General features: G+C 44.4%; 1 protein-coding gene across 1 annotated transcript; it reads right to left on the bottom strand.

Moving 5' to 3' along the window:
* Nucleotides 1-206: 206 nt before the first annotated feature.
* LOC134499598 (cytochrome P450 2J2-like) lies at nucleotides 207-20,260 on the bottom strand. Its single transcript, XM_063306316.1, has 9 exons — nucleotides 20,004-20,260; nucleotides 13,718-13,880; nucleotides 9,538-9,687; nucleotides 8,868-9,028; nucleotides 7,113-7,292; nucleotides 6,530-6,671; nucleotides 4,837-5,024; nucleotides 3,300-3,441; nucleotides 207-1,552 (listed from the first exon to the last, which is right to left on the bottom strand). The coding sequence occupies exons 1-9, from the start codon at nucleotides 20,166-20,168 to the stop codon at nucleotides 1,374-1,376; spliced, it is 1,470 nt and encodes a 489-aa protein (XP_063162386.1). The 5' UTR covers nucleotides 20,169-20,260; the 3' UTR covers nucleotides 207-1,373.
* Nucleotides 20,261-20,542: the final 282 nt, after the last annotated feature.

Here is a 20,542-nt window from a genome sequence, read left to right as displayed (position 1 = left end):
TCAGATATGCAGATGATACCACTTTGATGGCTGAAAGTGAAGAGGAACTGAGGAGCCTTATGATGAAGGTGAAAGAAGAAAGTGCAAAAGCTGGCCTGCAGCTAAACCTCAAAAAAACCAAGATTATGGCAACCAGCTTGATTGATAACTGGCAAATAGAGGGAGAAAACGTAGAAGCAGTGAAAGACTTTGTATTTCTAGGTGCGAAGATTACCGCAGATGCTGACTGCAGTCAGGAAATCAGAAGACGCTTAATCCTTGGGAGAAGAGCAATGACAAATCTCGATCAAATAGTTAAGAGCAGAGACATCACACTGACAACAAAGGCCCGCATAGTTAAAGCAATGGTGTTCCCCGTAGTAACATATGGCTGCGAGAGCTGGACCATAAGGAAGGCTGAGAGAAGGAAGATCGATGCTTTTGAACTGTGGTGTTGGAGGAAAATGCTGAGCGTGCCTTGGACTGCAAGGAGATCAAACCAGTCCATACTCCAGGAAATAAAGCCAGACTGCTCCCTTGAGGGAATGATATTAAAGGCCAAACTGAAATACTTTGGCCACATAATGAGAAGACAGGACACCCTGGAGAAGATGCTGATGCTAGGGAGAGCGGAGGGCAAAAGGAAGAGGGGCCGACCAAGGGCAAGGTGGATGGATGATATTCTAGAGGTGACGGACTCATCCCTGGGGGAGCTGGGGGTGTTGACGACCGACAGGAAGCTCTGGTGTGGGCTGGTCCATGAAGTCACAAAGAGTCAGAAGCGACTAAATGAATAAACAACAACATAGTCAGGGAAGAAAGGCAAAAAAGCAGGCACACTGGGACACAGAAATATACAAGAGGGATTAACTTATGCCAAACAAGTAGAGGTAAATACAACAGCCAGTGCACACTTTAAACACCTAGGTGGTTTCTCTGAAGGACTTGCTATCCCCACCCCACCCCACCCTACCATGCCTGCCTGCTCTTGGGCCAAGACTTCCATCTGTCAACTCCCACCATATCTTCTTCCTGTCTTTGCCCACCTGCCTCCTGATCTTGCCTCTACCCATTCAATGGCAAATTCAACTTATGCACTTAAACCTTGAATGACCTGGATGCTGTTAATAACGACATGTTTGCAACCCCCAAACCAAGCCTGGAGAACTCCCATTGTACAACATGTTACTAATAAGCCCAAAATGACAGACATTTGCTTCTGAGTGGCTTCGCTTTATGCATTTCAAAGCAACAGACAAGCAAGACGGACAAAGATGGCTTCAAGAAGGTTGAGGACATCTATGTTTCAGCGAGAAGGGCTGAAATGAGTGCTTCAGAAGTCTTTCTCCCTTGCTCCACCAACTGCTCCTGGAAGGAAACAGCCATCAGGTGGTTTAGCGTGGAAGAGCACAGATTTTATACGGGAGTGGCTGACGTGTGCTCCCTGTGATTTCCTCCAAACAGACGTCATTTACTTCCGGTGGTAGCTGGTACTTGAATGAACGGAGAAGGTTGGTGAAGAAAACGAAAAGCTCTCTCCGTGCTAATGGCTCACCCAAACATGCACGGCGCCCTACAAGGGAAGCAGGAAGCAAGAACTGCTGGATTAAGGAGGGTTTGAAAACAAAGGACAGCAAATTCCAAATGAAATCCTACACTACTCACATACCCATGCCCTTCTACATATTGTATTTACCCCAAAAGAATGATGGCCATGAACTAAGGACTTAAATTAAATGGGGAAATATATAATAAACATAGCCAAAACTTCTATCCAAGGTTTAGTAACTTACAACGGTGGCTGGATATATACAGTATATAAATCTGTATCTGTGAAAAGTAAACCTCTGCTTAACGTTGGAGCACCCTCCTCAACACCTGAATACCCCACATGTTGGAGAAGTCCATCCAGAGGACTGATCTCACCCTGACATCACTTGAGACCATCCCAAGGGCAGCGAGGAGCAGTCTGGTGCTCCTTTGGCAATGCCAGCCATTTTGTTTCTTTGTGGTCCTCTGTACCTGTCAGCTGACGAAATCCCGTCCCTTGTGCTGTAGTAGCTGCACCTGTCATTCTACAGAGTCTTCTTTGGGGGTTACTTTGTAATAAAGCTAGCTCCAGTTCCATTAGTCTGATTTCAAAGCTAGGCAGGCTTCATTATACATAAATGGGACCTGATCTGGCAACGCTGGAGAGGAAATGGTCTCGGAATTATGGCGGACAGCTGCATGGAAGTGTCAAGGGTTGTCCATGTAGCCCTTTTGCCCACTTCTGAAATGACCAGCTTATTGAGGATAGATCCCCACACTGAGTCTCCATCTTGGGGCCAAGCTGGATTAAGTCGATAGGGCAGGAAACTGGAGTTTTCTGGTGGAAAGCATCCAAACCCTCCTCTAATTTCAGTTCACATGGAAGCTAAGGAAGAGTGGTGATCTGCAGGGGTCTTGCCATGGCACTGTGTACCTTCATTATTATTTTGCTTTTCGTTGCTGGAGAGAAGCTTGGCATCCAAATGTTTCTTCAGGGAAGAAACCAATGCCAACCTTGTAGAAGGATTGTTGATGTCCTACAAGTCACCTCTACCTCCCACTACGGTGATCTTCCCCTCTTCTTCCACAGTTGCTGGAGCACACAGCCATTCCTTCCATGGTCACAGGGGACAAGGTGCTTCTAGCAAGTGAGGAAGTAAGGACTGGGATTACCATGGTGGGAGGCTGTGGGGAAGGAAAGAGGGAGCCAGCAGAGAAGGGAGAAGTTCCTTTCCCTGTTCCTTGCTCCGCAACAGCAGCAGCAAAAACTGTCATCTCCATCCTCATGTGATGGCAGCAGCTTTCCTGACCTCATATTCAAGGCACAGCGAAAGGAGCACTGGGAGCGTGGTGGTTGTCCACTTTTGAGGATGGGAGGAAAGCCACCATCAGCCTGTGGGAAGTGCCCTCACCATAGGACTGGTGCAAAAAAAAAAAGGAATTTGCATTGTTCTTGGTGAAATTGTGGCATTTGCTGCCAGCAGTGGCTACCAGGACAGCCAACTTGGAAGGTCATAAAAGGGGACTAATCAGGAGGATCAGGCCATCCCTGGCTTTTAAGACCACTGACTGTGGACTCCCTCCAACCTCCTTGAGCCTTGGTGGTCAGGAAGGCAAAATGCAAGTGGGTCCTCACCCTTCAGGCCAGATTGGTGAGCTTCCCAGGGGCATCCAGTGTCCACTAGTGAACATAGAAGGCTCAACTATCTGGGCTTCTCTGAGGACTTTAGGGTTTTCAAAAAGTCAGTTCAAGCCGTATTCTAGGAAGAAGGATTGTATTGACCCATTACCTGCTGAGAAAGGCAAGTAGGCTTCATTGTTCACAAAGTTGCCTTCAGAATCAAGGAAATGCCCTGGATTGAACTTCCAAGGGGTTTCCCAGCACTCTGGGTCATACAGCACAGAATGGGAATTGGGCAGCATAAGGGTTCCCTGAAAGCAAAAAAGAAAGAAATTAAGAGGGCTTGTTTGTAAATCATCTGCTGCTGAACCATCTTGCGAAGGAGGCAAAACAGTTCTCCATGTTTTCTCCCTCCCAAGAGTGGCAGGAAATAGAGACCCAGCTGAACAAAGTTGAGATTCATATTACGGTATACAGTTGAGAACGGTGCTTCTCAATCTCAGCAACTTTAAGTTGTGTGGACTTCAACTCCCAGAATTCCCCAGCCATATGATTTTCCTCTTATTTTCACTGGTTTGTTTTTTCAATTTATCCATTTTTGTCTATGATTTTGCTAGCTGCCTTGAACTCTCAAAGCTAGCCTTGTGGTTTTGACACCAGCACGGACTTGCTTGCTACTGCATTCTGCTTAAGCAAATCCTTGGACCACTGCATTGAAATGGACCACACGTACTTCATTAACCTTGGATATTTGTCCAAGGGCCCCTTAGCTCATCATCCATCATGGGCAAAGAAAAGTTATTTGCTGAGCTTTTGCCTTCAGAGAACTTACAATTCCATTCAAACATGGACTCACTCTGGTTCATCTAGCCCAGCGTTTCTCAACCTTAGCAACTTTAAGCTGTATGGACTTCAACTCCCAGAATTCTCCCAGCCAGCATTCTGGGAGATGAAGTCCATACAGCTTAAAGTTGCTGAGGTTGAGAAATGCTGGGCTAGCCCTTGGTTTCTCTATGTCCAAAGTAAACCCTTGATTTCTGTATATCCAGGGTTTGATTAGTGGTTTCTCTTCTTTGGCCATGGAGAGATAATGGAAAAAATAGGCCAAGCTTGCTAGTGCTTGCTCCCCACTCTTCCTATTTTCCATTTGGAAAGGTGACCTGCATTTCAGGGCATTCTTACTGCTCTGAGGTTAATGTGATGGAAAGCTGGTGACAGATATAAGTTGCAGTGTCAACCATTGGCATTGCTTTCTTGGCAAGAAAGCCATGCTGAGCTTCCTGGAAACATCTCCCTGACCTCTGAAGAACCCGGAGGGTAGATCTGAAAGCCCATTAGTCTGTTTCCCAAGGCTCTTTGGTTTTAATATGATAATGATACCCCACATGTCATTGGTTTGGGCTGGATTTGCATGACTTAGGTAACCTGGTCAGCTAAAGGCCAAGGGCTATACTGGCAGAACACACTGAAGTTGCTCACTTTTAACCTTGTTTTACATTTCTCTGGCTTAGCATTTTGCAAATCCAGTCTATTTGTGACTCAGTGCATTGCAACAACCGAGAAAACGGAGTCATTGCATAACTAAGCTGAATGGAAATTTAGCCGGTATCTCGCAAGGCATGTATTAGCATAAGCTCCTACTTGTGCTAATAAGTGCCCTCCTGACGTGTTGGTGATGGTGGGGAGGACAGATATACCCACTTTACCTTTCTGATGGGGAATCCTAGGACAACAATGTCCTTCAAACATTTCCTTGGCGGGCCGGTGATTGTAACGTTGCTATAGCGAACGATTTCATGAAGCACTGCGTTAGTGTATGGCACCCGGTTCCGATCCTCGTAAGTGATCATTTGAGAATGTCCCAGAACAGTATCTATTTCATGGTGGATTTTTTCTATAGATAAATAAATTACAGGGTTATCTTAATCTTGCCTTTGCCCTTCGGTTGCATTTTCTCTCGCAGCCTGATTCCTGCAAATGCAATTAATTTGTTTCATTTGGGAAAGAGTTAACATTATTTTTATTGCTCCAGTGAAGCAAAGTATCCTGATTAACTTCCTGATCTCTCCCTCTTTCTCCCTGCCTCTTAATTTATCACAATTAAAGAATATATAATACATAAAAAGAATACACAACACATGCCAGGTTTCCCCCAGGACACAGGAGTGAAGTAACTAGGCAAGCTCGTAGGAATCCAATCATTTATGATAAACAATCTTTATTGGACGAAAGTTAGGAAACCGTAATAAAAGAATTCCACTGCTGTCTTTTGAGAGCCAGCCCTGCATATAAGAACAAGATTCAAATCATTTTTGCAACAAGGGGCTTTCTGGCCCCCTCTTTTGCACAGGTAGTAAAGGTAAAGGTTTCCCTTGACGTAAAGTCCAGTCGAGTCCGACTCTAGGGGGCGCTGCTCATCTCCGTTTCAAAGCCTTGGAGCCGGCGTTGTCCATAGGACACTTCCGGGTCATGTGGCCAGCATGACTCACGGAACGCCGTTACCTTCCCGCCGAAGCGGTACCAATTAATCTACTCACATTTGCATGTTTTCGAACTGCTTGGTGTGCAGAAGCTGGGACGAGCAACGGGAGCTCACCCCGCCGCGCGGTTTCGAACCGCCGACCTTCCGATCGGCAGCTCAGCGGTTTAACCCGCAGCGCCACCGACCAGCTTTTATGATCAGATTTGCCATCATGTTTTTTTTCACTGGCTGCGTGAGAACCCTCAGAACACATAACAAAGAACACCTAAGTTTCTATCCAGAAAAAGTTACAAGTTATAACTTTCCTAAATAATTTCTATCCATACAATCCGGCTCACAAAAAGTTCGTACCATTTAAAACGCTGACCTAGTTAATAAGATAACACTACTGAGAACGTCTGAAATGAATTGGTTTGGCAAACAAGCCGCAACAATTAAAGGATTTGCTTGCTTTGGGAAAACAGAGCATTGACAATATGCTGGGAAAGCAGCACGCAGGGACGTGTTCAGATGTCGGGTGTCCCGTACAAGCTCCAATGGCGGTATTCGCACAACATATTTAATCTGGTGACTGAATTAACTTATTCTCTGGGTCTGCAGAAGACACAGAATTATATATAAAATCACCCAAGAGACGGGGTTGTAAAACACGCTGATCCACTAAGATTAATGATAGTTGTGTGAATCCAGCTGCTAGACCTTTACCAAACCTGGTTAAGTGTGTTGGGTGAAAACAACCACTGGGTGATGGGATGGATCTTCCCATTCAGCCTGCAAGAAAGTGGTGAATGCACAATGGCATCAACTGTTCTTGGTTGGCCGGGACATACTTGCGTGGAATATAACTTGACCGGATGCACCACTTTTACCCAGTGAACGGACCCATATTCAGAGCCGTGGCAGCTGCATTCACCCACCTTGCACATCTGGATTTTTGAGCAAATAAAGTAGCCCCCAGTACAAGGTGGTGCTGCTGGTCTCTGCTCCTCCAATCAAAAGATCAACAATCATTTGAAGAACATTATCCTCACTGAAAATGGAAGCTGGGTCCTCTCTGCTCTGGAGACGGAACATATGAGAAAAGGCCATAAAGCAGGAGATTTTTCAATCCTATACAGATTATACTGCTTGGTCAGAGGTCATTAGATGTGCCCGTTGAAAGGATAAAAGCATTCCTGTGGAATCAGAAGAAAACTCTCTCCTGGGTTCCATCTCTTTCTCACTCTCCTGTGAAACCAAGAAAGAGGCTGGCATTCAGTATGAGAGGCTGGCACTATATTGACATCAGGACAGTGAGTCGTCATTTGGGTGCTGGCCATCTACAAGGTGTCTGGAGGAGGGGTCCAAAAGATGGTGGCCGCAGCTCTGTGGCCACAAACATCATCTTGACTCCTTGACCTGTCCCCCTCACCACATGCCCCTGGCCATCTAATGCCTAGCCAAGATGGGAACTGGGAAGGTTGAGCTGGGCAGGAAGCTATGCAAAAGCCCTCTCCTTGCCTTGGAGATTAAATCCAGGTAGAAGTCAATGAGATCCTGTGGTTTGTTGCCTTCTTTCCACCTCTCCTTGTGACTCTGGACCCTGTCCTTGACGAGATTGTGCATGAATTCGTTGTATTCAAACAATGACTGGTAGGGCCTCTGAAACGTACGCATAATCGTGGGGAAACTGTCGTACACCTACAGCAGGGCAGCAGAACAGAGACAATGAAGAACGAAGTTGAGTGAGAAATCATTAGCAGGGTATCTGCTGGTTGCTGGGTGATTTCCCAAACTCTGCAATGCTTCTGCACAGGTGGAAGATTTATTTCACTGAAAAAATGGGGTCGACTAAAATTACAAAAAATTAAACCGTCAGGAAGTTGCCTTATGCCAAACTGGAGAACATGGTAAGTCACAGTTAATCCTGGTTTAACAGTACCTCATTACCCAGGCAACGCCCAGGCCCTTTTCTCTCTTCCAAGCACTCCCCTCTCCCTGCTTCTTTACCTTCTTTCTAGCCAAGGAAAAGTTCTTATCTCTAGCTGGCATCTTGTGGAATACAAGAACCCAACCCTTTCACACAATCACCTTTCTGCAAACAAGAGGATAAGCAACAGCGAGGTCAATGGACTCAATTAAGCAAAATTATGCCCTTCTCCAGGGAGCTGGATCTTTGCATACAGGTAGTCCTCATTTAACAACCACAATTGGAATGGGAATTTTGGTTGCTAAGTGACTCTGACCTGATTATACAACCTTTTTTTGCGGTTGTCATTAAGCAAATCATCACAGATATTAAGTGAACCATGTGGTTGTTGAGCAAATCATGTGGTTCCCGATTGATTTTGCTTGCCAGAAGCTGACTGGGAAGGTTGAAAACAGCAATCATGTGACCACATGACGCGGCGACAGTCATAAAGGAGAACCGGTTGCCAAGCATCCAAATTGTGATCATGTGACCATGGCCATGCTGCAATGGTCGTAAGCATGAGGATCGGTTGTAAGTCAGTTTTGCCAGCACTGTCATAAGTCCAAACCATCACTAAATGAATGGTTGTTAAGCAAGGACTACCTGTAATGTGTCCAAAATCTAATCTGATGAGCCTGGTCATATGTGCCTTGAGTGAGAACTCTAGACTGATTTGTTCTATGACCCATTTATTTGTGTTCTTGGCTACCCTTGGTGTTCTCAAGAGCCTTCTCCAATGTCACTCTTGAAAAGCACCATTTTTTTCTAATGTTCCCTTGCATTTTCTCCAGCCCTCCTCCCACTGCTCCATGCTGCTACTACTTTTTTTTCCCCACCTTTTCTGGACAGGGTGATACTGAAGGTGATAATTTATTTCCCACCAAAGCTTAGGGAGCCTAGCTGGAGACTGAGACACACTTGGAAATAACACTGATGGTGACTCTCCCTTGCTGGAGGAGCTTCAGCTGAGGCTGGATGGCCGTCAGGCGGGGGTCATACAAAAGTGGATCCCTGCACTGGCTGGGAGTTGTGTTGGATTAATGATCTCTGAAGTCCCTTCCAACCCTTCCACTCCATGATTCCTTAGAAAGCTGGTGCTTCGCTTTGGAGCAGACCAAGTCTTTTTTTAATTAACCCCTGTTTCTTATATAGAGCATCAGGAGGTGCAAGGACCATAGGAAGTGGTAAAGGACCACCTGGGGGTACATGTTGAAGCCCGCGGCCCCCGGAATTGCAAGCCCTGAAATAGGCCAACTCAGATTAGGAGACATCCACGGAGGAGTAAAGACAGGAAGGGTGCTTACCCTGCCCCAGAAGCTGCCAGAAACATAGGTAACCATATGGATAGCTTTTAATAATTTGTTGAAATGGGCATCCTCTTCGGGAAAGCGTTGACCAAAGACAAAACTGCAAATGATGTTGGCAACAGCGTGGACTATAGCTGTTTGGGGGTCGAAGGCTGATCCTGTGAAGGCAGAAAACAGGGCTGTGTTCACACAGGAGGCTTAACCAGAGTGTGTGAAGACCCAGTGATGGAATCCATACAGCATGCTAGACTGGGTTCAGACACACACAAACACACAGAGAGAACTATCATCTATCATCTTCAACCTATCACCGATCAATCTCCATGCATTTTCGGGGGAACAATATGTACATCAAGTTATTCCACTGTCTTCCTCTGGGATGGCTTTCTAATGTCCCAGTCTCTACTTGATAGCTGGGGATATCCTGGTGGTTTCCTTTCCAAATATTAATCAGGCCCAAATTTGCTTAGAGTTTCAAGATCCTACAAGCTTGGCTATCTGCTGCCACTCAACTGGACATAAACTCAACCTAACAAAGTTTAAAAGAAGAACAATGAAAAAAACCCAAATACCACACTGGACCGTCACAGGTTGCTCATTGCTGCCTTGTGCAGGGAGGATAAAAATGGAAGAAACATTCACTTGAGCTGCACCGAGAAGAGGTTACCTTTCTTGCTCTCAAACACTTTCAGAAGATTATGTGCCTCCTCCTGGATCTGGTTCTCCAGGGCCTTCCTTCCCACGCCCAGATTTCGCAGCGTCATCATGACAAACCGCTTCTGCTGTTTCCAGGTATGTCCAGTGGTCATAAAAACACCTGCAGCACAAGGTTGGATCATCTTACCTTTGGCTATTGATAGCTGGAAAAACTGGATGGCAGCAGGGAGCGTGGAGTGAAAGTGGAATGGAATGGAAATGTTCCAGTTGCAGAGGGGGTGAAATTGAGATGTGTAATCGAACAAAGGCGGCTGTTAACAAGTAAACTGTTAGGAATGCGCAAGTTATCTGTGCTCTGTCCAAGCAGGAAACATCGAAAGGGAAGTCCCTGGGCTCCTCCGTCTGAGTCCTGATAAACGGGCTGAACGAAAGGTGGGAGGAGACAGGAGGATGAGCTATGAGACCCAGGCTGTGCGTGCCTGAGTAAGGCTACCTTGACCGGAAAGTAGTAACTTTTAGCTTATTAGCATACTAAAACACACACCCCTAGATCAGCTTTTCTGTAAAACACAGAACATGCTAAGGATTATTATGGGATGGCATGTAACATGTAAAACTATTGCTCAGATGCTAGAGGAAGTATCCAGTTAGAAGCTTTGCTAGCTAGATGGTAACTTTGATAACAGTTCCTGAAGTGTATAAAATCTGTTGCTTGCCTGTGTTTCCCTGCCTTTAAAGGGGAAGTCCAGTCCCCTTTTCTTGCAGATCTACAATAAACAGGTTTTGCTGTGAATTCTCTGGTCCAGTGTCGTAACTGGGTCTATTGCGCCGCACTAACGGTCCTACCCCGTTTTGGGGACAACACTATAATATCTCAGACAACAGCTAGGTTCTTTTATCTTGGGTTTGTTTCAACTATGATTAACTGTGCTTGTTATAACCATGATATATTGCAGGGTTTCTCAACCAGGGTTCCGTGGAGCCCTAGGGTTCCGTGACAGTCACTAGGGGCTCCCTGAGCGATCACGGTTTATTTAAAAAATTACTTCAAATTCGGGCAACTTCACATGAAAGAGGTACGTTTCCTTCTTTATTTTCAGCTTAAGAACACTGTTAATGCATATATACAGGCCTACCCATGAAATGAATATAATAATTTTGTAACCTCTGGCCTGTATTTAAGCCTGAATGTGCAGGGGTTCCCCGAGGCCTGAAAACTATTTCCAGGGTTCCTCCAGGGTCAAGAGGTTGAGAAAGGCTGGTCTATTGAATAAACTGCAGTGGTCAGATTAACATATTATGTTAAGCCACAAACCATATTTTAGTGGCTGGGGATTGTAATGCCACATATTAAGGTAAAAATCAAACAAATCACATTATGGCTTAGCCCAGGGAGTGTGCAGTTCTAGGTACACCTTCTTTATACCACAGGCAATAATGAGGTTAGCTAAAGGTGAGAACCCGTTCATCATGATCTGTAACCCTGATTTTGGGTTAGTATGCTGTGGTCTCATCAATAAAATAAAATTAAATAAAGTATGTCAAACAAAGTTTTTTTTAAGGCTGCTGGGCCTTATTATAGCAGGTTGAGAAGTTAAATAATGTGTATACCATCAAGTCTGAAAGGCCTTTCACAACAGCCTGTATTTATACAACTAGGTCAGGTAAAATTTTAGCAGATGCAGTCACCCTAAGCTTAATGTTAACTTGGGTTAGTTTTTGTTGTACCTCACTGTGTCATATGAGTTCTCAGCCCCTCTGATTAATTTATAATTAATTTATAATTATAATTTATAATATATAATTATATATAATTATATCATAATTAATTATAATAATTCAAAGCGTTGTGAGAACATAGAAAACAGGGTAATTGAAGAACCATGTTGTGTGCATGTAACCTTTGTGTTCCAATGGTAGCTACTGATCCCCCTGGTTTGTAACATAGATAGGCAATATGGTATTTCATTCAACAGCCCATGTATGCCAGGGGAGTGAAACCCCCTAGATCAGTGTTTCTCAACCTCAGCAACTTTAAGATGTGTGGACTTCAACTCCCAGAAGTCCCATGGCTGACCAGGGAATTCTGGGAGCTGAAGTCCACATGTCTTAAAGTTGCCAAGGTTGAAAAACACTGTCCTAGATTATCAGTTTGGATTGCTGGTGATCAACAAGAGGTCTCTTCTGGAAATCTATTCTTGGCAAAAAGAGTGAGTTTAGAAACTGTTTTTGAGGCCAATTTAGTGGCCTGCTAGAACCACTAAAATGGAGCAGAGCTTATAACACAGCTGAGAAGCTGGCACAGAAAAAGAATATTATCTTAAAATAGCTTCAGTAAGCATGCCAGAGAAACACAGGTTATTGATCTTACACACTCAGCCCTCCCAAGCATAAAGAATCACACGCTTAGATAGATTAGGTTAAGATAAGTAAAAAAGAGTTTTACTGACTTTATTGTTACTTCTGTTACATCCATCTTGGTGGAAAAGATGAAGTTCCTTTGTTCTTCTTTTCTTTCTAAATACTTAGTTTTGCCCTAAACCCTCAGCCCTATTTTGTTGCCAAGGGCTGTGTGGAAGAAAGGGGCAGAATCCTTCATCAAGGCCCAAGCACAAGGGCCTGATGAATGGAGAGCAGAGCAGCATGCTTGCTTCTCCCTGGGTGGAAGAAGGAGGAAGAGAGAAAGAGGCAGTGGAAGTGGGAGTGGCAACAAACAGCTTCCTTAGAGTTGCATTGTGGGACAACTCAATTTACATGCTAATTCACATGCTAATGAGGCATGCTGGATTTGCCAGGACTTCCAACAGTTTTATCATTAGCTTCATGCATCCAAATCTTGTTATGACTGTTGGGCTCAAATGTGAGCCTTCTTTGTTCTTCTAGAAAAGGAGTCAGTAAGAGATATTTGATAATTCTCTGGGTATTCCACATATGGCATCCAGACCTGTGACATTTAATGTCTGTACTATATAGAAACTTAATACCTTGAGTTTCTTTGCTCTGTCTGAAATTGTAGTCCGTTTCCCTGCTTTAATCTTTAGGTATTCCACATAGTTTTCAAAGCTTTTTTCCAACCACAAAACTTTTTCAGGCAGGGTTGAGAAGGGTCAGCAGTAAAACAATCCATAAGCTGGTTCACTTATCCCCCCAAGTCCTGGTTTAACCAAGGCTTATTGAATAAACCACAATTTTGTTTTATATATACTAGGTGAGCCACCTAGAATTGTTTGAGGCAGGGTAGAAATCTGTTGAATAAATAAAAGTTTGATTTTGTTTATGTTTTGCAAGATGGATTTATTTCCCAAAGGGAAGAAAGGATCAGAACCGATAGTTATATACCTTTATGCTCTCAGACCTGAATTGATACAGCTGGCATCATGCACAAATTTACATTATTGATATTTTTTACATCACTTGTGTCAATTTATGTAATTCGAATAAAAATCTAAATTACATACTAGCACAAAGTAGGCAAATTACAGACTACTTTGAAAAAAGTGCACTTTTTCTATTATTGGGGGTGAAGTCCAATGAGCAGATTTCAAGAGAATGGAGGTTTGGCTATATGCTAAGGCTGCCTTCACCCAACATGCTAAGCTTGCTTTTCTTAAAAAAAACTTTAATTTTAAAAAATTAATCTTATGTCTTAGCTTGTTGTGTGAATCCAGCTCATTTGCCAAATGTTCAGTGTATGGGTGAACCCAGAAACTGGGTCAATTTAGTAAGCAGGTTGTGTGATATGTGAACTTAACTCTGAGATTGATAGCCAGTTTGGTGTAGTGGTGAAGGCACCAGGCTAGAAACTGGGAGACCGTGAGCTCTAGTCCTGCCTTAGCACAAGGCCAGCTGGGTGACCTTGGGCCAGTCACTTTCTCTCAGCCCCAGGAAGGAGGCAATGGCAAACCACTTCTGAAAAACCTGGCCAAGAAAACTTCATGGACTTGTCCAGGCAGTCTCTGAGAACTGGACACAGATAAAAAAAATCCTCTGAGATAACTATCTATCCATCAGCCCAACCTATTTCACAAAGGGTTGGTTCTGGGGATCAGTTAGGGGAGACCCTCACATGTACCATTTAGAGGAAGGACAGCCAAGCATCAATATAAGATAAAATAACTGCAGCTAAAGGCATTACGAATATGCTCCAAAACTGTGTTAGTGTAATTCTAAGGAAAAAGTTCAGGGCTGACCTTTTTCACCCATCAGATCCTTAAACAAAGGAGTCAGTGGTCTCCCGGAAGTCTCTTCGGTGTAAGTGATGAGTCCCTCTTTCACAGCCTTGTAGCCATTCAGCACAACCAGAGGAGTTCTTCCCAGCCAAACTGTGTAGATGTTCCCATAGATGGTTGTTAACTGAAATATTGGTGAAGGTGAATTAGAAAAACAATTTAATGGTTTGAGAGAGAAAGATGGAGAGAAGAAGGGAGGGAGGAGGTTGATCCCTTGTATAAATCAATGGTGTGACAACATCTGGAATATTGTGTTCAGTTCTGGTTGCTGCACCTAATATACAGTATATAGATCAAGCAGAGGAAGTGCCATGGCAAGACAAGACCCTGCATGGGATGGAGCTATCGGTCTTGATGGCAGTTGGACAGCCTCTGAAGGCCATCTTCTGGAAGACCAGAGGGCTTCCTTGGGCAGTTGGTGGGCCACTATGGGACAGACTGCTGGACTAGATGGGCCTGGGGTCCCATCCAACAGGGCAGGGCTTTATGTTCTCAAACATAAAGATATTATAAATGTGTCCCTTGTTATTAAAGGAGGAGAAGGAGCTTTGTTCCACCAAAGCTTAGAAAGCCTTGAAAAATCATTCTTCATGCATCTACAAAAGCCTTCCCACCATTTGCCCAGGCCCAAGACCTTTATCAGAAACAATGAGGTCTGGTCTCTTTTTAACAATGGTGGATATGCAAAATGATCCAGAAGGATCTTGGACAAGTATACACTTTTGGCTCTGCTGATGCCTTCAATGTTAAGTTGGCAGATGGTTCATTGAGGGCCACATGTCCGTGTGTAAAATGTTGAGTCCTCAGCGGGGCTATTTGATTTTGCGCACTTCTGACTGTCATGGCTGTGAGGCCCAGTATGGCTGCATCAAATTGCTGTCACCCATTTAGCACCACCCAGGGAGCATGTGTAGCTTAAGGAATGCGATTAAGATTCGAAAAACAAGTATATAAGTAAATAATCTACTGGTGGGAAACAACTGAAATGGAACTAAACCCATATTAGGAACTGAAGCCTGATGAAGGTTGCAAATCGACACTAGAGGGAACTAAAGGACCAGGTAGAAAAGAGTTAAAATGGCTAAGCGGGCTATAACTTTTTTTTATCTTAAAGAGTTTTTTGAAACATGGACTGAAATATTAATATCTCAGAAAGGATACAGATTTCAATGGATAAACTTCTAGAAGGTGATGAAAAAAACTTTTACCTGACATAGAACGTTTGAAGGCTTGGGAGACAACAAAACTGAGATTACCAAAAGACAAATCAAGAAAAGGATCGGGACATACTTTTCAGGGCTTTGAGCTAGATTGGATCACCAGTTTAAAAAGACAGCTGTTAAGGGCTGGTTCAGAATTTGGCAATGACTGATTTAGTCAGCACTGTGACTATTTATCTTTTAAATTGGATAGATGACATAGTGCTGGAAACCTGGATCATATCTGGGGCATGGGAGTGAGGGGTCTTGAATACTTGGCCTCCCTCCTGAATCAGAATTGCTCCCCCTTGGCTTTGCTACATACAGGTAGTCCTTGCTTAACAGCCATTCATTTAGTGAAGGTTCAAACTTATGACAGTGCTGAAAAATACTAACAACCAGTCCTCACACTTACAACCACATGATCACGATTTGGACACTTGGCAACCGGTTTGCATTTATGACTATTGCAAGTGCCACATGGTCACGTGATTGTCATTTTCTACCTTCCCGGCTGGCTTCTGGCAAGCAAAATCAACAGGGAACCGCATGATTCACTTAACGACCACATGGTTTGCTTAACGCCCACGGTGATTTGCTTAACGCCCACTGCAAAAAAGATCATAAAATCGGGTTGGATTTGCTTAACGGCTGCTTTGCTTAGCAACTGAATTTCTGGTCCCAATTGTGGTTGTTAAGCGAGGACCACCTGCATGACAGAAGGATAGCTCCCCTATTCAATTCTGGGAGTTGGTCCACCTGTCTTAAAGTTGCCAAGGTTGAGAAACACTGCTGTAACCCATTGCAAATCCCAAGCTGAAAGGGACCAATCCAAGCTGCAAGTGAGACAGAGTTAACCCCCCCGTTTTTCATCCCTCTACTACACGCAGGCTGTTTACATTGCCATCCGCAGGAAAAGGAAAGGGAAGAAATGAAACACACATCGTGAGGTTGCAATGCACATTTCATCCTTTGACATCAGCATGGTGGGAAACGGATGCCTATAACTATCATGCTGCGAATCATCTGAAGGATTAACAGCTATGCGGCACAAAGTGACATGATGCAACATGCTTGGCCTGCTGATTGAATTAACTCACTTTGTGCAGGACATTAAACTGCAAACGAATCAAACCAGCTGGATTTGCAGAATAGGTGAAGCCAAAGGGGTGTGTGTGGGGGCAACCCCCTCCAGTTCTAACCATCTGGGTGACTGCGTCCGCTAGCTCTCTTGCTAATCTGATCTTACCTACTCTGGGAACATGGCCATGGTTTGACTTTGGCCCTCGCCGTAGGGGAGGCTTTGCCCTGGATCTTGAACTCAGCAACCTCAGGAGTTCACAAAGAGAATAAACAGATTTTAAAGACTCATAAAGTGTCAGTCCCTGGGAGGGCTAATTTTGGTCTCTGGGGAACTGTTGTTTGGGTAACTCTATTTATCTAATTCTGGTTTCTTTTCCAAAAAGGTTAGTTTTCCTCCACATGGGTAAGTCAACCATTTGGAAGGACATAAGGGCTTCTCAACTTAATCTGCATCTTCCTTTGAAAAATGCTTCTCCCAGAACCTTAGGTAGGTAGGTCGGTTCACCTCTTCATTTTTAAATTGGCATTTTTGTTATTGCCCTGGATAACCTACTAGGTGTTTGTCCCCCCCCCACCCCCAATATCGCTGTAGATTAGCATTTCTCAGAGTGTTGTCTGGGGACCCCTGGGGTCCCTGAGACCCTTTCAAGGGGTCCATTAAGTCAAATAAATGAATATTTAATATTTCTCAGTTTAAATTTCCAATCCAGTACATATTGATAGATATAACCCACATACACCAAAGTCCTTGGGGGTCCTCAATCATTCTTAAGAATGTAAAGGGATCCTGAGACCCAAAACTTTGAGAACAAAACTCACACATTTATAGCCTGCCTTTCCAGACCAAGTAGCCATTCAGCCAGCTGGCAGATCTATTGCTCTAATCAAAACTAAGGTTAGTACCAGAACTATCACTCAACATCATCAGCAGAAATCACAATTTCACCTGAAAGCAGAAAGCAACAAAAAGACACGACCAGCAGGCAACTATACTAAAACCCCACCTCAGCAGATAAAATTTTAAGTCTGAATCAAAATGAATCTTCCTCCTAGCACACAGGCAGAGAATATGCCAGCAAAAAATATTGCTTTGCCAGCAATCATCATGGGACAAAGAGAATGGCTTTTGGCTTTCCCAGATAGCTGAAAACCCAGGAGCAGAAGGAGGAGAAGGACGATGATGATAATGGCAAATGTGGTCTTCCAGGAGTCCTTCTCAACCCACGGGTTGAGGACCCTCAGTCATAATCAGCCCTTTTAATTCTGCTCTGAAACAACTCAGTAGTGAAGCTGACGGCATGAGTGAATTAAACACTGAGAAGTCCAGTTTAATTGCTGGTGGGTTGGTTGGACACATCAAGGCAGTTTTCTTGGCTGGATGCAACGGTGGAATCTTGCTGCCTTCTTCTGGCCATAAGCCATCACACTGCCTGTAACTGCCATGGCTAATGATCTGGATTCAGCATTTGGAAGCAGAGGGTCCTTTCCTAGCATTGTTTAAAGGAAGGCTGATGCAGAGCATGTCTCAGCAGACAAACTAGGCAGTCAGAAAGCTGCGTATCACTGCAGCCCAACCTGCCTGGCATCTCCAGAACAATCACGGTCCACAAACTAGTCTGAGCTACACACACCTGTTCACGTTCACTGTCAGATCCAAGTGGTTGGTTGGCGAATGGTCAATTGCCACGTTGAGCTTTCCACAGCAGCATAAACTGACTTTACACAGAATGAGTCCCCTGCCTTGTGACTGACTTGGAAGAGTTCTGTCTTGTCTGGATGAAGGGTCAGTTTGTTTTTCCTGCTCTAAGCCATTACCGGCATTGGGCATCAGAACCTCAGCGGAACCTTCCTAGCTTTCCCAGTTTGTCTCCCATAAACAACCCGTGGAGGGAGGGAGGGAGGGAGGGAGGAAATGGATGGCTGAGTAGATGAAGGAAGGAAGGAAGGAAGGAAGGAAGGAAGGAAGGAAGGAAGGAAGGAAGGAAGGAAGGAAGGAGATGGGTGGGTGAGCGGATGGAGGAAGGAGGGAAGGGAGGGAGGGAGGGAGGGAGGGAGGGAGGGAGGAAATGGATGGCTGAGTAGATGAAGGAAGGAAGGAAGGAAGGAAGGAAGGAAGGAAGGAAGGAAGGAAGGAAGGAGATGGGTGGGTGAGTGGATGGAGGAAGGAGGGAAGGGAGGGAGGGAGGGAGGAAATGGATGGCTGAGTAGATGAAGGAAGGAAGGAAGGAAGGAAGGAAGGAAGGAAGGAAGGAAGGAAGGAAGGAGATGGGTGGGTGAGTGGATGGAGGAAGGAGGGAAGGGAGGGAGGGAGAGAGGGAGGGAGTTTTTAAAGGTTAATAAAAGAATTCCAAGCAGCTAACAGCAATCTTGCAGAGTAGAAGCGTGAACCAAAAAAGGAACTTGCACATTAAGCTTAATTACGTTCAGAAATAAATTCAGTCTTCACACTGTATTTAGATGAAGAAAAATAGAGATAGCTTACTTGTATTCAGTAGATCTGGATACAGGTAGGTTCATAGTAGAAAGCACTTAATCATCACTGGTTCTTGGTAGACCCTTCTGACTGCCCGTGGGTGTTCGTGGATGCGCTCTGCTAGTCTTCTGCCTGTCTGTCCTACACAGTGGCTGTTACAGTCTTTGCACTGTATGTTGTAAATAACTCCTGTTTTTCTTCTTGGGCTATTGGGTCTTTTGGGTTGCTTAATATGTTTTGAAGAGTTTTAGTTGGTTTATGTGCTGGTTATGTAGCAGAAGACATGATGAGAACTCCTTAATCTCACAGCACATGGACAGACACAACCATAGTTTCAACTGGGAAACTGTGAGCATGCTAAACCAAGCCAAATCCAAAAACGCCAGAGAATTCCTGGAAGCCTGGCACTCAGACAAAGCAGCCATCAACAGACACATAGAGGGAAACAACATTTACATCCCATTCAAAAGAGACAATAGAAAAGCCCAAAGACCAGGACACTCCCTTGCCAGCAATCAACACCCAGATATGCAAAAAACAACACTAGGATTAACACCAGATGAACCATCAAACAGCACAGCACACCCTAATCAAGGAACTATCAGCTCAGGCAATCAACCAAGCAGCAAACAACAATCAAAGAACTCCCAAGGAGAGAAGAACCCCCCCCCCCCCACCAACACAAGCCGGGCAAGCCACGGTATATAAACTGAGAGCAAGGCCCACTCCCTCTTTCTCACCGAAGACGTTGCCTAGTCTGGCCATGAAACGTCTGCAAATAAAATATCAATAACCCTGCAGCTCACAACATTAAAAACAAAGAAAAATATATACAATGCAAAAATAAAACAAGAAATAAAATACACCACTGCTGAAGAATTACCAAAAGCCCTCAGCATATCCTTTAGTGGGTGGCCACAAAGCGACAGTGTTCATACAACACATTCTCCCAAGTCAACTCAATGCTGTATTCACATAACATGTTGAGTCTGTGTTACGTGCATTAGGGGCTCAGGGTGTTGTGTGAATCCAGCCATTTTGGTTCATTGACGATTCAGTGGACCTGTGATTGGGGAAGGCCATTTAACCACCTGAGTTTACCTGGATGGACTGAATTCATCTCAGAGGGTTGAGGGAAATTCATTCCCTGTGTATGTTTGGACTCCATGATAAGGCATCTGTTGTTTACAGTCCAAAATGGCTCATCCATTTGAATTGGCAAATTATTTGGGAGGTGTTCCTGTGTTTGCTTTCCTGCGATGAACCATCTGAAGTCCCAAAACTTTGCTGTTTCTTCTAAACAGACAAGGCTCTCCTGATAAATTCCACCCCACCAGAGTTAATTTGATAATTTTACAATCAACTTTAACAATATAGTTGGGGGCAAGGGGTGATCATTGCTAACCAAGCCTCTCCTGTTTTCTCCCTCCTCCCTCCCTCCCCATTTCTCTTATCCTGGAAAATAAGTAAGTTCGGAAAAATAGCAAATTACCTTCATCAGCACCTCTCTCTTCAGAGCAAAGCCCAGCAGCCACAAATTGCCAATAATGGGAAGAGGGACCGGGCCAGGGGGCAGCTGCTTGCGTGCCCATTGCAACTGCAGAAACTGCACAGCGAGGAACAAGACAGTGAAAAGTATGAAAAATTCGATGACCATCTCTGATTCAACCTCTTCCCTGCAAATCTCCTGGTTTTAATTATTTGAAAGAGCGGCTGTCCTTCGCGTCACCTCCTTTCCCTTGCCCATTCTCTCTCTCACTCTCTTTTTCTCTCCCCCCTTTTTATGGCTTAGAAATAAGCATTTTTTTTTTCCATTTTGCCAAGCCACTCCTCCCTGGCTGTGACTTCCAGTGGCTCGGCGGTTTCTGATGAGAACCAGCTGCAACAGGTCTGCAGGACAATGACCCCCTTCCTTGTCACCCAGTGATAATCTTCTGGACCCTGAAAGATGTGACTCAGGGCTATGCCTTGCACAACCAAGACATTTAAGGACACTTGGGGCATTACCCTGAAAGTGTGTGCCTGCATAAA

This window comes from Candoia aspera, chromosome 6 (genome assembly GCF_035149785.1).
Source record: "Candoia aspera isolate rCanAsp1 chromosome 6, rCanAsp1.hap2, whole genome shotgun sequence".
Lineage (NCBI taxonomy): Eukaryota > Metazoa > Chordata > Lepidosauria > Squamata > Boidae > Candoia > Candoia aspera.
The sequence above is the reverse complement of the archived record's forward strand: the minus strand, read 5'-3'. Positions and strand labels throughout refer to the sequence as shown.